Source organism: Archocentrus centrarchus, chromosome 16 (assembly GCF_007364275.1).
Source record: "Archocentrus centrarchus isolate MPI-CPG fArcCen1 chromosome 16, fArcCen1, whole genome shotgun sequence".
NCBI classification, from domain to species: domain Eukaryota; kingdom Metazoa; phylum Chordata; class Actinopteri; order Cichliformes; family Cichlidae; genus Archocentrus; species Archocentrus centrarchus.
The window spans coordinates 27,613,193-27,631,022 of NC_044361.1; the positions used below are offsets into that span (position 1 = coordinate 27,613,193).

Genomic DNA, 17,830 nt, shown 5'->3' on the forward strand with positions numbered 1-17,830 from the left:
ACACGCTCTCACTCTCGCCACTGATTACCAACAGGCAAATAGATCCGCTCTCCTAATCAAGGCAGAGATGTGATTGTGTAAACTATGCAGCTAAATAAAACTGGTAAAACTGAAGGTGTGTTTCAGACCCGAAAATCTGTTTGGCGTCCAGTCTTGGAAAGATCCAGCAGTGCGAGTCCAGCTCAGGCTGATTATTTTCATTGTTAAATTAATCTTTAGAATGAATCAAAAACAAATTTATATGCATCCTTACTTTCTTTGCTTTATTTGATCATCTCAGGTGGTTAGTAAAATGATAACATTTCCACATTTTAAGTTTGGCATTTAGCATCTTTACCCATCTCATCACAGTCGTCACGCTGGTGTTCATGTCCTCATGGTAAAGACATATGTGGACAGTCGTGGCCTCAGTCTTTTTTCTGTGATTCAGGACAAATTTAAAGATGTCCCTCTGTATAACTGAGCACCTCCAGTGGAGTATCGTATGCACTTCTTACTGTGCATCTATCCAGGAGTACATTGGACTGTTGTAAATCACCACATAAAGTATTTATAAGGTTAAACTTGGGAACTCTGCTGCCGTTAGCTTTTGAATTAGTGAACTCGGACCAAGGGAGATGGACAGGGTGGGGAGGGGTGATGAGCAGTGTTCTGACTTCTCTTCTGTGAACGGTTAGAGATTCAAGAGTGCCACCTTGTGGTTGGTTCGTTCTGCTGCCAGAGCAGCATGGTGACAGTCAGATACGAAAATGTAAGCAGTATTTATGCTGAAACATGCTGATCTGCTTCCATATGATCATTCGTCAGGTTTAGTTTTCACTTGTTTACCTCTTAGCCTTTTAATCCTTGTGGGCGACACTGATATCAGCCCATATCTAGTTTATTCTCAATGTTCCACATTCGTGCCACATCTACCCATCACGTGTAGAGATTCACGTTGTGGGTTTCTGTGGTGTAGCACTCTGTGGCGTGGTCAGTGGTACAGTGAGTGTTGTGACTGAGTTTTTCCTTCCTCTCGGGTTAGAGTGGAGCTGTGGTTGTTATACTTAGCTGAGGATGTCTCACATCTTCTCCAGTTGGTGTCGACCTCCCTCGACAGACCACCTTACACCCACTCATGTACTCTCTCGTGGCAGTCCCAACGTCAGACATAAACATAGATATAACCGGGGTGAGGTGGCCATGACTCATGCTAAACTGATAAAACTGTAAGACCCAGCTTAGAATTTGGGGGGGGGCGTGATCAGCCGAGTTTTGGACAAGTTCTGAATCTACGCTGGGTTTTATATTGTACAAATCTATTGCAGATTCTTCTGTATTAATGTCAAGCCTGCTGTTTTTCTCTTTTGTGTGTGAGTGAGTGAGTGTTTGTGTGTGAGTGTGTGAGTGGCTGTTTCCAGCCGCGCCATCACTTTCCGACGGCACCAATCATCCCCCTCTTTTTCAAGTCGTCTATCTATTCGATCTCCTCGCTCACTCACTCTCCCACTCTTTAACCTCTTGCGTGTCTCCAATTTCTTTTTTATCTTTTTTGTATTTTTCTCTACCCTTAGAGCTTAGTTCCTACTCTTTTGAGGCTTACTTCCTGTGTATTGCAGGATGTGGGGAGGAGGTGGGGCTTGGGGGGTGTGGACTGCTGTCATGTGCATGCATGAGAGAGACAGAGAGAGAGAGAGAGAGAGAAAGAGAGAGTAGGGGGGGAAGAGTAATTCTTTCAACCATATGATTTAATACACTCCTCCTTTTAGTTAGAGAGCGGCAGAGAGAGGGAGAGTGAGTGTTATTCTTTAGGTTGCGTATACGCTCTCTCGCAGATATGACCAAGACAGCGGCAATAGCAGCAAAGGACTTCTCCAGTATCTGGTTGCCAGGTGAGTGACTGTCTGTGCAGCCCTCTCTCTTTGCTGGCCTTCATTTACCAAGACCAATTAAGCTTTGCGTGAGTTAGAGGGACCTGTGTGTGTGTGTGTGTGTGTGTGTGTGTGTGTGTGTGTGTGTGTGTGTGTGTGTGTGTGTGTGTGTGTGTGTGTGTGTGTGTGTGTGTGTGTGAGGTGAGATTGTGTGATATGCTGTTGATTAATGCCAGTGGGTCTAACAAGCTGAGCTAATTGGGGAACATCAAAGGGTGAGAAGTGGTACAAAGCAAAAGATGCGGAAGGATGGAGGGAGAGTGGATGGATGGATGAGTGGACGCCTGTCTCTTGCATAGGGAAAGGTCAGACACTTCAGCAGCCCGTAACATGTGTGTGTGTGTGTGTGTGTGTGTGTGTGTGTGTGTGTGTGTGTAAACTGAATATTGAATGCTAAATAACCTTGAGGAAAATGTAGTAAAAAGTTTATTTGAAGTCTTTTATAACATTCAGCTAATGAAAAGCAAGTTCTGCAGCTTGAGTATTTTTCTGTTCTGTGAATATTTTTCATTGTCCATCATCAACATTTTCTTTCTGTTGATAAGCGCCGTTAATCTTGTGTTCACTTAACCGATGCTTTTCTGATAAAGTGCATCTTTGAAACAGTAGGATACTTTGTGCTTGTGTGTGTGTGTGTGTGTGTGTGTGTGTGTGTGTGTGTGTGTGTGTGTGTGTGTGTGTGTGTGTGTGTGTGTGTGTGTGTGTGTGTGTGTGACGAAGCGTTGCACTGATTATTGCTCATTTTCAAATCTGTCAGTGAATTCAAAGCACTCTGATTTAAAGATGATTATGTAAAAAAGTAAGTAGTTTTTTTTGGGTTTTTTTACCCTCAGTATTTAGAAAAAAATTTGTGTGACTCTTCTGCTCTGCGCCTGTGTGGTCAGCTCAGCACAGGCTATGAGAAGCGGCAGAGAAAGTCTTGGTTGACCGACGATAAGCCTAAGAGAACAGATCAGCAGGCAGTTAGCTGACTCACCCGTTACCCGAAATACAATTTCTAAATGTCAATTAGCTCACATTTCTCAGTCTTTGTCGTCATGATACAATTTGTAAAAAAAAAAATTACAGGTTTCTTTAATGTTCGGGGTTTATCAGTGAGTGATTCACGGCTCAGTATTCGCAAAGTCACTTCTTAACCTCCTGTGGTCACTGCTGTGACCTCTGGGAAGTTGCTCTGACCAAAGTGACATGTCCTGCTCGCAAACTTCAAGAAACGGCGCATCACGCTGGATTATGTAACGCACAGCTTCACAAAAGTGCACCGGTGTAGAAAGTTAATGCGGTAAATAGGCATTTTTGTGTGTGTCAGGAAAACAGTTAAATAATTTGAACAGTTTTTTTTGTTTTTTTTTGGCATGCTGTGCTTTGGTTTGATGTAAAATCCAGCATTTTTTGCTCATTTTAAACATTTAAAGAAAATGAATGAGAGAGGGGAAGTGTGGAAATTTGTCAGCACCTAATCTTATTAAATAGCCAAAGTGCATCAGTGTGACAAATAAAAAAAATTATTTACGCTGAAAATTCTGCATAGCTCTCACATGTGGGAAACAAATTATTTAATGAGCATTATGCGCGGCAATCTCTGTCTCTTTTCCAGCATATAAGAAATTTTTGTGCGCTTTAAACAAAAACCAAATAACAGTAACTTGGATTTGACAAAACAACCCAAACTGACAGCACCACAGACCCTCGTAAAATGTTACAGCCTTCATGGTCAGCCTGCTGTAGCATCCTGAGTATTTCCTTCAGCTTCTCACTTTGTTTTTCCTGCTTCATTTCTTCTCTTGATCCCTAAATCATGCCTTCAGGTCCTTGTTATTTTCTGTTCTTCCCCATATTTTATTATTACTGTATTACAATAATCGACTTTAACGTGCTCTTCCTGCTCGTCTCATCCTCACACAGATGTACGATTGGTGACTCTTTGATGTTCACTTTTAAATGGAAAATATTTCTTTTCAATCAAATTTGGCACTCCTCAGCAGGGCTCGGTTACTCAAACCTGTAGTTAGTAAGTTTTATGACTCCAGTTCCCAGACGCCCCGCTTGGCGCTGGGGTTGTGTCCTGAATCAGGAAGTTGAGGGGGGGGTGCAGGGTGGTTGCAGTGGAGTTTCATCTCGGCCAAAATACCCAAAGGAGAATAACAGAAACAGTCCAGACTGAGCAAAGACATTGTTGTTCCTTGTTCCTTTCTGTTGCATCATTTATTCATGACACAGGATTATACAGCATTAAATTTGATGCTGCTGTGGATTCACTCAGTATGTTGTAGCAATTCTGAACTCTGCTGTTTACACCAAAGGTTGCATGTGCTGTAGCAGCGTAACAATGAAAGGCAGACTAATTAAGCCTGTTAAAAGCACTTTCTTATCCCTACAGTAAAAGTAGAGTGTGCAAAAAAAAAAAAACCCTTAAAGACTGCATCCTCTGCTAAAACTGTAAATGCATTCAGAGCATGTAAGTCAGCCCAATGTGAAATTATTTGTGTTTGTGTGTGCAGCAGTGTGTTGTAAAAGAGAGGCAGGTTTTAAAAGAGTGAAAGAGAGAGTGAGAGAGAGCAGGCTAATATTAATAGCTTCGCTGACAGTAAGTGTTGGGTTTAGCACTCTGCGCTCAACCCGGTACAAGGGGAAGTCGGGAGGGGAAGTGAGAAAAAGACACTACATCTTGATATACTGTCCCACCACTGTATTACTGACCACATTATCCACCATGCTACTGTCTGTAGGCCATTTTTAACCATGAATCAACACACACCTTGTCCCTGTGTCCTGCGGCTGGCCAGTACAGTACGATAGGCAGCACTTTGGGAGCTGCGCATTACTGCTGTTTTATGAGCTGGACAGTCATTTTATATGGGGGAATCTGGCTTTAGTATTGTACACTCCACACGCTGCAGATCTGGGTGTAACGGGACCCAATGGGAAATTTACAGCATATTATAATTTTTGCTGTGGGTTACAATTTGTTATGCGTGGCAGAATTTTGTGATTATTTAGAGGAAGATGTTATTTCTGTGCATATTTGATGGGTTTTCGTGAGAAGTTGAGCAACACTGGACAGTTTTTTGGTTTCACTAATAGCCGCATCACGTAATGCTGAAGCAGGTGCCAAACGAAATGCTGGAATAACCACAAACTGACCAGAATAATATATTAACCAGACGTTTGCATCCGCATCGCTGGGTGACCGATTTAGCTTCAGCTATTTAAGGGAAATCCTGCAGTCAGTTTGTGTGCATATGCGCGTGTGTGTGTGTGTGTGTGTATTTACACAGGGTTATAGCCACTGGCGGGAGAATGGCACTTTTCAAGCTGATCATCACTTCCCCCTTCCCCTAAAGACACTGAATGTACCAAAGTCCACTGTTCTCACATCTGTCTCACTGAGACGAATGTGTTTCTGCAGCTGAATGAACATCTGATAAGGGAGTGACTCTTCTTCTCTGTGTCAGTTTTTATAATTAGTGAGTGCACTTTGCTGATGCTTTGCTAATTTAAAACTAGCTTCGGGTCAGTGTTGGTCAGTGGAGCATCTTCTTCATGTATGACTACTGCCCCCTGATGGTGAAAACAATGCTTGACCACTTGCTTGGACATTTTCTATATTTAAGGTGTCATATTGATAAAAGGCTGAGGAGAGAAGCACAATTTATGTCATCTGCAGCCTGAGAGGTGACAGGATGAAGAGAGGAGACATAAAGAGGAGAGGAAGAGGGGAAAGAGTAGAGAGAAAAAGGAGGAGGGAGACTGAGAGTATATTATGCAGGTGGCAGATATAATTAGTTGGTCGTTGGGCAGATTTGCATGTTTTCACAAAAGGGAAGTAGCACTGTGTGTTTGTGTGTGTGTGTGTGCATGTTAAGGAGAGTCAGAGCATGAGAAAAAAAAAGGGTTTCAAATGGACACAACAGTTTGTGGTTTCAGACAAATAAAAAGGTTTTTAAAATGAAATAGTACTATTGTATGGTAACCAATAAAAACACACACACACGTGTGCGTATGTAAACACCTGCTCACCCGCTCAAATTATCTTCATTCCTATCTTTCCTACACACCCTGCTGCCAAAATGCGCCCATGTTTTCGTGATAATATAAAAAAATTAAAGACTTAAGCCTACTGTCTCTCTCCATTCATTGCTGTTGCTATAGGGACTGTCCCAATTCAACCAGGAAGTGATGTGGTCTTGTAATGAATGACACACAATGTGAGACATTTTTAGTACCAAGTCTCTCCCACGTTAAACACCTTGAGTTAAATTTAGAGCAAGCAAACACCTTGGGTCAACCTACTCTTATGTTAAACCACTAATTGGAAAGAAAGAATGAATGAATGTGGGCTCAGTGAATGATTCAGCTACATTGGTTGGTGTACAGTGTGTAGGCTCAGGCTGTGACCTGAAAACATTCAACCCTAACCTATCTAAGATGAGCGCTCTGGTCATATTCTTTCCCCTGCTGTCATCTAGATTCTGATCGCTTGCTTCTTAAATGTTATTCTGCCTCTCTCTGCACTTTTTATCTGACACATATTTAGGAGTCAGCCTGTCTGACTGTTTTATCTATGTGCCTTCCTGTTACAGATATCAGGATGTCAAAGCCAGGAGAGGCTGAAAAAGTCGGGGCTGACTCACCATTGGAGGGCACAGGTAAAAAGTGCTGGTCTTAGTGGAAGACAGTAAACACACACACCCACACATATACAAGGTTTAATATGGATTATGGGTGTAAAAAAAAAAAAAGGAAAAAAAATTGCACATGTATGACTTCGGAAATTGCAGCAGTAAGTTGATGCTGTGATGAAGATGTGATTTATCACTTTTTCCTTTGCCGCCCACGCAGATTCAGACCGGAATGGACCAGAATCAAATCATCAGGTACATGTGACTCCTGTGTGTTTAACTTCATCTCCCACCGCTTTCATCTTTTTATAATTGATCCACCTAAGAAGATTCAGTGTTGTAAACACACTCCTGCACACCGTCCCACATTAAAAAAATATATATATTTACTTGCAACATTTCGATAACAGTGTGTGTTTTTTCTGTTTCCACCAAACGTCAGTACTTCCAGACAACTAACCATCACTTCTGTCATTGATTAGTCCCTTATGTATTTGCAAGTAGCATCGCAAGCTAAAAGATGACAGCGCCTCCAAACATCTTTTCACACAGTCGGGAATTTTTTTTTTTTAGCAGAGAAAACAGAAGAGATGGAGTATAATGTATTTTAAAGGGATTCTTGATGGTAATTTATGAGGTTGTGTCTAATTGTCCTCTTTTAGGCTCAGTCAATGAAAGCCTGTCCTTTTCCTCTGTCTCCAAACCTGAGCAGCACCAAGGTGAGTGTGCGATTGATATGTTCACATTACTGAACTGCCTGGTCTGCGTGTCTGCATGTGTTGTGTGTGTGTGTGTGTGTGTGTGTGTGTGTGTGTGTGTGTGTGTGTGTGTGTGTGTGTGTGTGTGTGTGTGTGTGTGTGTGTGTGTGCATATGTGTCTGGGTCTGCGTTTGCTGTTTGTGCATCTTTTGTGTCTCAACGTCACACGCTGGGTTTATTGATAGTATGGCTGCCTCAGCTTTGTGTTCATTTCTATGCACTGAATTACTCTTTTGTCGCATTCGACGTTGAGGTTGATAATGTGTCAACGCTCCACCCGGTCACAAATGTAAACAAGTTTCCAAAGAGTAGAGAGTATGATGGCACTCGTCCTTTTACAAAGCCTTTTCAGAACTGAAGTAAATCTGAAATATGACTTCTCACCAAAAGGTGAAATCTTCCCAATTTGCATACCACAAGAGATATTCAAATCAGTACGCTGGAAAAGGGTCCCTTCTGCCAGTTTGAGCATGCCTGTTCTGGGAGAAAAAATCAACTATTTGAGAAAGGGGGGAAAAAAAAAACCCTCAAGTGGAGTCTTATTTTATCACACATTCTAGAGACACATTTCTAATCAGTTCACTGGGGGTCCATTAAGAGCATTACTTGAAATTACACACTGATAATATTTAAAACTTCATAATGATTTAGCCAAATGAGCTATGTTGTCACACAATTATGCATGAATTATGCAACAGAGTTTAAGTAAAGTGCTTTAGGTTGCAATTAATTAGTCCAATATCATCTAAAGATATTTTTTTTAAAGTTTCTAAAAGATATCTAAAAGAAGATGCCACTTGCTTACACAGTCTGTACACACACAAAAAAAAAATAGATAATTACAAATATACAAATAGTTTATATTCAATCAAGCCTTAAATCTAGCGCTGGTGAAGGCCCTCTAACCATGTTCACATTCTATATTTGCTTTCTGTCTTCATCTCAGAATAAGATGGAGGAGTGTGCTGACATGTCCCCAGCCCTCCCGTCCTCTCATGGCCCAACCCCCTCACAGACAGCCCTGCAACACACACAGCTCATGCTGACCAGCTCCCAACTAGCAGGGGTAAGACAGACTTGGAGTATACTCACATAGACACGCACTTGGGTTTTGCTTTTGGCTTGCTTGCTCCTCCGGTGGTGCTTTTTGAACACCTTGTTTCCCTTCTTTGCCACCCTTGTGCATTTCCCACTCTGTCTTGATTTCTTAATCCTCTCCTCTCCTTGCTTTTCCTCTCTCCTCTCCTCCTTTTCACCAGTTGACAGCTCTGTTGCCGGCACAGCAGCAGTTGTTGCTGCAGCAGGCTCAAGCGCAGCTCCTGGCTGCAGCTGTGCAGCAGTCCAATGCAGCCCATGCAGCTCATGCTGCCCACGCAGCCGCCCAAGCCAATCAGCAAGCTCAGGCAGCTGCAGCAGCAAATCAGCAAGCCCAGCAGCAGCAGCAACAGCAGCAGCAAGCAGGTCAAACGGGACAGCAGACTCAGTCACAGTCCCAGGGACACGGACAGAGTACACAGGAGCAGAGCGCCCAAAGTGTCCCTGTCCCACCTCCTCCATCCCAGCTCACCCTCTCCCAGCCAATCCAGCTCACTGCCCAGGTACTGGCTGCCGTGAAAGCCACTTCCTGATGAGCGGCATGATTGAGGAACCACTATTAATTCATGGAGCAGCTCATCATGCATGTCTACTGTAGATTTCATGATTCACAGTTTCCACCTTGCACGAACGCACACATTTTCCTTTTCCTAACTCTGACGTTATAGAAAAAGTTTTTCCTTTTGCTTCTATGCGTTCTGATTATAAACATTTCATATACATTCTTTCCTTAGCCGGAGGTACTGTATGTAACATACTAACACAGTGTGACTAAGCCGCCCTTCTATTATTTGAATTTGACTCTTATCATCTGTCTGATCCGTCCGTTCTCTCTCAACTGGAAAGGATATTCAGCAGCTGCTGCAGCTACAGCAGCTGGTGTTGGTTCCCGGTCACCCGATCCCATCTCCTGCCCAGTTCCTCCTTCCACAGGCACAGCAGAGCCAGCAAGGTGGGTAAAACCTTTTTGTCAAAATAACTTAGAGGTACAGACATTTAGACTCATATATAAAATTGATATTATGCTCTTCTTCTTTTTTTTTCTTGTTTTTTTTTTTAGGACTCCTATCGACACCAAATCTTATTCCGCTACCTCAGCAAAACCAAGGGAGCCTGCTCTCTGCTCAGACTAGAATGGGGCTTCAGGCACAGGTACAAGGAAACTTTGAAGCTTTCTTCAGTGGAAAAGAAAAACCCAGCCTCAGCAACACGAGTCATTAACAAACACTTCTGTTTCTGTCTCACTCTCACTTTCACTCCTCTGATGTATCCGCTGCAGCGAGATAAGGGTGTGGAGGTGAGTGGTGGAGGTGTGACCACGGTGCCTTCCGTAACCTCTCACCCCGAGGACCCCAGTGACCTGGAGGAGCTCGAACAGTTTGCCCGCACTTTCAAACAAAGACGCATCAAACTGGGCTTCACACAGGTAGTGAGACACCCCTCTACATCAGCATTGTGTTTTGTTTTGTTTGTTTGCTTTTTGGTGAACAAAGGTCAATTTCTTTGTTTTTAATCTCTCCACCAGGGAGATGTAGGCTTGGCCATGGGGAAGCTGTATGGCAATGACTTCAGTCAGACCACTATCTCCCGCTTCGAAGCCCTCAACCTGAGCTTTAAGAACATGTGCAAGCTGAAGCCACTGTTGGAGAAGTGGCTGAACGATGCAGGTGAGATATGATAGTCATGATAGTCACCAAAACTGGAATATCACATTCAGATCGAGATGATTCACTGTATTTTCCAAGAACTGCAGTTACACAGAGTAGGTGTTATGACTGTAGTGAGTCTTGTGTGAACGTGCCTGTGAATTTGCCCTTCAGAGACCATGTCAATAGACAGCACCCTGCCCAGCCCCAGCTCCCTGTCCTCTCCCTCTCTGGGCTTCGACGGGGTCCCCTCTCGCCGCAGAAAGAAGAGAACCAGCATTGAGACGAATGTACGTGTGGCACTGGAGCGCGCATTCATGACGGTAAGATGAGTCAACTTATTATTACAGTGACTGTTTATTTTTTTTATCACCCAAGATTCTATCTTAATTTCTTTCACGTTTTATGCAAAATGCTTGGTGCTGTTTAAAGGTTCTACACAAATAACTGTAATTACATTTACATAAAAAATGGAAAAAGCAGATTAAAGATCATCCCTGATTCGCTTTTTTGTTAATTGATAGATTTGTGTAATTAAACTGAACTCACTTTGGCCCAAACATAAGATCTGCGGAGGCAGACTGATCTGACAGTGTTTTTATGTATAAATAAAGATGTTTGTGGTTTCCTGTCACCACTGTACACGGCTTTGTTGTCATCCTCACAGCGCTTGTAACAGACAGACTGTTAAGTGAAGCTGAAGGCTTCATTTAATACCTGGTAGTAACGTAATTTGTGCATAAAGCCTTTAATTTTGTGTCATTTTATGATTTTGTTCATTGATGTTGCGAAAATTATTTGTGTCTTGCTGTTGTTAATGTTTTCCATCACGTGGCCTCCTGCAGAACCAGAAGCCTACCTCAGAGGAGATCCTGTTGATTGCCGAGCAGCTCAACATGGAGAAGGAGGTGATCCGGGTCTGGTTCTGCAACCGCCGGCAAAAAGAGAAGCGCATCAACCCAAGCAGTGCCACCCCTCCTCTGCCCAGCCAGACCCCCACAGCCCCACCAGCGCACAAACCACCCTGCTACAGCCCTCACATGGTACGCCTAGTTGAATGCATCACAGTCGTTGCAGCATCTTTCCCAAATTAATTTTAACAAATAGTTGGTAATAAACACACCGCCATCTACTTTTTTTTTTCTCCTGGAAGATGTCCAGCCAGATGTCACAGGCCGTGACCAGTCTCAGCAGCACAACGGTGACCACCATGTCCTCCGTCTGTCCTCTGACTTCCAGCCTCACCTCCACCCACCCCTCTCTCAGCTTAACCCACACCCCTCTCAGCTCCACTCCTTCCCCAGCAACACCACCTCCTCCACCTATTCCTCCCCGCAGCACAGCCAGCCCGGCCACCCCCAGCCACAGCACACTCAACCTTAACACAGGGTAAGAGGCCGTGAGACCTTCACAGCAAAGCATCTCAGAGCACCTCATACCACAGCGGCTTTCACCCACATAAATGCATGTTTGCCAATATTAAAAGTGGAATCAGTTTTAATGAGGATAGCTATTATTCTGTGCTTGAATATTTTGATACCTCTGAATTTGATTTTGACTGATTTTCTGCAAATAAAACAGACTTGACTGTGTTTCAAGTGGAGTTGAATGGAACATAATGCCTGGTGCTCGCAGCGTTTTAAAGGCAAAGTCAGGAAAATTCAAAAGCAACAATTCAGTGCAGAAAAAGAAATGTTCCAGTCATTGTTGAGAGCCCACATTTATACTTAAATTACTTTTTACTGAAAAAAAATGCACTCTATGCAAACTGCAAACTAATGTGCAAAGATAACTGTTGATATTTTGGAAATAACTCAGTTCAAAGCTGCGACGAGTGCATTAAAAGAAAATATGCATCTAAAATGTGTGAAAGAAAAAAAGTGGACCTGTTGTGCTCCTTTCTAGCGCCATATTTCATTAGAGTAGCTCTGCATAATTCATAATAATCCTGAATTATCTTATACCAGGTCTTGGTGCAGCCCCTCAGTTTATCTCCGTTTAAGGCAATTTTCTTCTGATTGTCTGCCTGTAATAAAGAAAAGATTTAAACAGCCAGAGCCGTGTGCCTGAGGTTACAATATTAAGGATAATCATGCCCACTGAGGAATTTCCTATAGAGTAAAGAGTAGGAAAAAAATCTGAGTATTTAGAGCAGTCTGAACCCTGAATGTTTGGCTCACAGGGATTACTTTTATGCTGATGTCATTAACCTGAAACTTTGGTCATGTTTAATATGACTAATATTGCTAAATGGAAAATATAAATTTTAATATGAACTAAGAATTGAATTATTGTTTTTACTTGCATTTTTCTTCGTCTGCAGTGTAAAAACACAACTTCATACGACCACACATTTCCATAAACATTGCTCACAGTTAGTACTGCACTGCTCCACGCTCGGTTCACCTGCGCTTTGTAGTTAAATGTTTTTTTTTTTACTGTATATACACACTCTAACACACACACAGGTCTGCGCACACGGTAACTGTTTGAGCACATAAGCATTAACTGATATCCCAGCATGCCACTGGGTGCCACTGCTTCCCCTGTGCAGCAGTGCATACTAACCCTGTGTGTGTGTGTGTGTGTGTGTGTGTGTGTGTGTGTGTGTGTGTGTGTGTGTGTGTAACTTTTGTGTTCACAGCTTATGGCGAATGGGTAAAAAGAATGGTGACATGTCTAACTACATCACCGATTTTGCTGCAAACTTGAGGTGAATATGACAGAAGCACACACACACACACACACACACACACACACACACTACACACTTTAGACAGTTCAAATGTGTTTCTTTATTGGTTCCTGTATATTCTGTGTTAAAATGAGTAGTCTCCTTGTTAGGTTTCCCTGTTTCTTTGTGCATTTCTAACCTCGTTTGCATCTGTGCAGCCGACAGTCTGCAAACTGCTGCTCTTTGTGTGTGCAGAGATGAATCTGCCCTCTGCCCGTCCTTGCCACTAAACCTGCTTTTTTTCCCCCCCTCACCTTTTCTCCTCTGCCTGTCTCTGTTCGTGTATCTACTTGCACATGTATTGTGCTTGGTGTGTGTGTGTGTGTGTGTGTGTGTGTGTGTGTGTGTGTGTGTGTGTGTGTGTGTGTGTGTGTGTGTGTGCGTGTGTGTGTGTGTGCCACAACAGGAACACTGTGATGGGAGTTAACACAGGGATGAATCAAGCCCTCCTCGGTAACAATCCCCTGGCCACTATCCAAGGTGTGTTTGTGCGTGTGAGAGAAAGAGAGACACCATTGAAAGGCAAATATGAGAGAATGAAAGAGAGACAAAAGCCTACCCTCAGCACGTCTGATAAGCAGAATATAATTAAAAGGTCAGAGCTGAGGTGGAGGTGTATATTATTATTGCATTTCTTGAACAGCCTTAGGATCGGTAAATACATACATCTTCAGCCACAAAGGCTGTGCAGCTTCCTCCTCTAAAACTGTTAGAGAAACCATCCTCTCAAACACACCTACACACATAAATGTTCCAACTCAAATGCACACTGTTCACGACCCATCCATAAACCTTCCTACACTCAAGAACAAGGCAAGAATAGCACAAAAAAACTTTTGTGTGTGTGTGTGTGTGTGTGTCCCACAAGAGTGACCAGTGAAGAGTCCCAACTAATGTCAGTTTAGCAGAGCTAATTTTTAATCTTGTGGGGTGACAGTGAGAAGGGGGAGGGAGACGCACTGAAAAGAGAAGTGTGAGGATGAGTAATACAGTTATACATGGTGGGTGAATCAGGTCGCACAGGCTGATTACCAACTGGAGACACGGATGAATGGGCAAACAAGTGTGTTCATCCACAGTTGAGAGAGTTGCAGAGAAGAAGAATAAATGTATTTGTCATACATTATCATCAACATGCATGAAGCCATCCCATCAAGTGTCTGTGTGTGAGTGACGGTGGTTTACGTTAATGTGTGGGCTTGTTTTTGTCTCCGTGCTGTCTCACTCATCCTTATCCTTTCATCTTTTCACTTAATTATCATAACGTGTTGAGAGTTTGAGGGAAAAAAAAAACCTTCATGCAGCAGTCTGTTTGGGAAGTTCTTCATAAGTCATTTTTCAGTTTTGGTGGTTTTTTAAATATAAATATGTGTATCTATAATAGAACTGGCATAAGACTTTTAGATTATCTTAAGTTAGAGGGGAATTTTAGTCTTAAAACACCACTCAGAAACCAAAGCATGATCACTGAAAAGCTAGAAACCATTTGCTCACCAGAAGTAGCTTCAACAGGCTGTAAAGCTGTGAACCCAGAAGACATTTTGCCCTTTAGAGTAGTCTGGTGGCCAAATGCTTCTGTTAAAGTGCCCATATTATGCTTTTAGTCTTCCTCTTTCCTTTAAAAGGGACCTATTACATTTATTTCCCCTAACCTTTATTCTCGGACTCTACTAGTGTAATTTTGCATGATTCACAGTTAAAAATAATACTTTTTTACCTTATATTGGGCCTTAACCTGTTAAAACCCTGACATATGTGGCTATTACATTTTGGCTTTGCTGCACCTTATAGTTCATTCTGCTCAATAGTGTTTTATACCTTGTTAATCCATGTTTACTTTGTTGTGATATGCAGTAAAATAACCCCACTGTCCCCATCTGAAGACTTTTTTTTTTTTTTTACAAAAGTATGTAACAACCGTGTAACAACATACAACTTCCTGTTTGAAGAGGAAGCTTAGTTTATATCAGGTCTATCTCATCACACTATCTAGGAGAAATTAAAAATACATAACAAACAGAAGCTCCGATCTTCGGAGGTTAATGCAGCCCTACAGTTTACCAACATCTTAAAGAAGCCATTTGATTAGCTTCTCTCCCTTTAAGGCCACAAATTTCTTCTCATTGGCTGCCTCTTGCAAACAGAAAATTAATCAGAAAGTGGGTTAGCTTCTGCGCTCACAGCCAGAGCTGAGATGACAATATTAAGGATATCTGTTCTCACTGGCATCATACAGAGCCAAGAGTAGAAAAAAAACTGCCTTGAAGCAAGCTTTCAGAGCAGGCTGAAGAATACAGAAAAGCACTACAGTTCCACTTTAATTTGTTATTTATAGTATATAAACTTTTTAGAACATAGTTATAAAATGCCTTAACAGAACACAATAAAATGCTTCACAGTCAAAAATAAAGAAGACAGACACAGACAGTTTAAATCCAGGCCAAAGGGAGTTGTTCTCCCTCACTGGACTCTTTGCTGCTGAACTGCCTGAAAAGAGACTCGTTCGCAGTCCTGGAGGACACGGTTTCACTTTAGTGTGATTTCTGATGTAGTTTCTCGGTTTTGTGGGTGCATCAGAGGTGTTAACCAAACAGCAATGACACTCACCCTTTCATGTGAATGGGTGAGGTTGTCCATATTTTTGACTGGTACTGTATGTATAAACAGTGTGTATGTATAAACACAATGGATCGGCTGTCATAGGTGCAGGTGCTTATGCAACATATGGGGTGTTAAACCATTTCTATGTCAAGGTTTTGCCTGAATGCAGCCCCAGTTTTCCTCCAGTTACTTTCATACTTCACTGTGTAAGACATAATGGCCTGACTTCACTTCCTCGCTAAGCTGCTTCTTAGGTGCAGGTGCAGTCTTCATGCATTACTGGCATCTGAAGACCTGAACTTTTATAACTTACTTATTTGATTACTTTTTATGACGACATGCCACAACAATAGAAGAAGACGGCAGTGAGACCTGCTGTGATGTCTGGTTTGGGGATGGTGGCACTGACAAAAAGCCAGGAGGCTGAGCTGGAGGTGGCAGAGCTGAATATGTTGTGATTTTCACTGGGCGTGATGAGGATCGACCAGATTAGAAACGAGTACATCAGAGGGGTTGAGCGGTTTGGAGACAAAGTTAGAGAGACGATTTGGACATGTGCAGACGAGGGATAGTGGATATATTGGACAAAGGTTGTTGAATATGAAGCTGCCAGGCAGGAGGAAAAGAGGAAGATTCATGATGTCGTGAAGGTGGACATGCAGGGGGTTGGTGTGACAGAGGAGGATACGGAGACAGATAATCCACTCTGGCGACCCCTAAAAGAGAATTCAAAAGAAGAAGATGAAGCCACAGCAATAGAAAAATCCCCATATAATTACTGTTTGCACCATGTTCCACTAGCATGGAGAACGCTGCTTCTCTTCTACTTTCAGTGCTGTATTCCAACGCAGTCAAACTCTCCAAGAATGTGTTATTTACACACATTTCTGGTTTTAGACAATAGTACAAGCATTAGTAACTAAAAATACAGACCATTAGGCTAATGTTGAGCAGCTGGAATGGAAGCCACAGGTTTTCCCACAGTGCAGTGGAGTTTATACATTTGGCTTGCGTGCAGAATATTCCCAGTTCAAGACCAGGAGGAGAGGCAGCCTCAGGGGTTCCCAAGCTAGTGTCCTACTTCTGGTCCCAAGTCCAGATAAATGGGAGAGTTGAGTCAGGAAGGGCATCCGGTGTAAAATCTGTACCGGATCAAATATGTGGATCCATCTGCTGTGGTGACCTATTGGGAATAAGTGGCCAATCATAAGTACCCTGGGTTTTGCTAAATAGTACAGCAGCAATCAAAGATCTTTGGTTTTGTTTGTGTGTGACTTCTATTAGAAGCCTATGCGATGTATGTATGTAACCATCACTGCCTCACTTTTGACAGAACAGGGTGGAAATCAGGCAGCATGAAAATATAAAAGTATGCAGACCTATCCTAGTAAATCCCCCAAATAAAATAAAACCACAGATGAGCATAATATGGGCACTTAAGAAAAAAACAAAGCTCAAGCATTCCTCTTGAAGTCATAAACATGAGTGTATTGAAATTTAACCATCTATCTCTGGAACATGTATGAAGCACCCAATAATATGAGCTTGATTTTTATATTCTGATGTACTGTGAAAGTGTCCTCTGGCTGTGGTGGGAGACTTTATTAACCTTTTTTCTCTCCTCCTCTCTGCCTCAGCCCTAGCAGCCAGTGGTGGTCACCTACCTCTTTCCACTCTTGAGGGTGGTAGTAAGGTGATGTTGGGGGCTTCTGGGGGCCAAGGAGGGGGCCTCCCCTCCTCCCTCTTCCTCAACCACCCCGCCCTCCTCCACATGGGCCAGAATCCCAACGCCGGACTGGTCAGCACCGCTGTAGCCAAAGTCTCCCAGCCCTCGCCCTTCCCCTCAGCCAGCAGCATTAGCCCCACACCCTGCTCCCCCTCTCCCTGCTCCAGCCCCGCCTCTTCCTGCTCCTCCAGCGAAATGGCACACAGCCCACCGTCTCTGGGCGGGGCCAAGATTGAGTGACGGCACCAAGGGCCAATCAGAGAGGAGGAGGAAGGAGGATACGAGAACCTCGCCTTTCACACCAAAGCTATCTCTTTCTCTCTCTTGTGCTCTTCTTCCGTTATGTTTTTTCTCAATGGCTCTCTCTCTCCTTCTCTCCCAGTCTTTCGATGCCAAAAATACACAGAATGAAAGAGGAGAGACGGAGGGAAAGAGGTGAAAGAGGGGAGAAGGGGGGGAAAGGGGAAGATTGAAACCAAAAATCTTTATCTATCCAAAAAAAAAAAAAGATGGAAAGGAGGCAATGCGGGACCTTTTTGTCAAGAACATGTGATGTCGACATGGCACCTCTCCACTCTTTCTTTCTTTAGGAAAGCAAACCAATGACTCTTTAACAAAGAGATGGCAGAGGTCCACGTCGAAGTGCATAAACCAAAAATGACAAAAGAAAGACTTTACTATATGACAAAGGAATGGCGCAAGGACAAAAAAATGAAGAAGAGGAGAACTTTGCTTTCA

At 42.9% G+C, this 17,830-nt stretch overlaps 1 protein-coding gene across 2 annotated transcripts in view; it reads left to right on the forward strand.

The window, feature by feature from the left end:
* pou2f2b (POU class 2 homeobox 2b) overlaps positions 1-17,542 on the forward strand; it is a 33,779-nt gene extending 16,237 nt beyond the window's left edge. The window contains exons 1-16 of one of the 2 annotated variants that reach the window (XM_030750339.1): positions 1,754-1,871; positions 6,494-6,559; positions 6,753-6,787; positions 7,195-7,251; positions 8,237-8,356; positions 8,550-8,888; positions 9,232-9,337; positions 9,446-9,537; positions 9,665-9,811; positions 9,911-10,052; positions 10,206-10,354; positions 10,877-11,074; positions 11,185-11,420; positions 12,676-12,744; positions 13,172-13,245; positions 17,004-17,542. In XM_030750339.1, coding sequence (XP_030606199.1) covers positions 1,817-1,871; positions 6,494-6,559; positions 6,753-6,787; positions 7,195-7,251; positions 8,237-8,356; positions 8,550-8,888; positions 9,232-9,337; positions 9,446-9,537; positions 9,665-9,811; positions 9,911-10,052; positions 10,206-10,354; positions 10,877-11,074; positions 11,185-11,420; positions 12,676-12,744; positions 13,172-13,245; positions 17,004-17,332 — 2,214 coding nt within the window. In that variant the 5' untranslated portion in view covers positions 1,754-1,816 and the 3' untranslated portion in view covers positions 17,333-17,542. Of the gene's footprint in view, positions 1-1,753; positions 1,872-6,493; positions 6,560-6,752; positions 6,788-7,194; positions 7,252-8,236; positions 8,357-8,549; positions 8,889-9,231; positions 9,338-9,445; positions 9,538-9,664; positions 9,812-9,910; positions 10,053-10,205; positions 10,355-10,876; positions 11,075-11,184; positions 11,421-12,675; positions 12,745-13,171; positions 13,246-17,003 lie in introns of those variants that run through there. The other variant, XM_030750340.1, reaches the window with a different exon arrangement.
* The last annotated feature ends 288 nt before the right edge of the window (positions 17,543-17,830 follow it).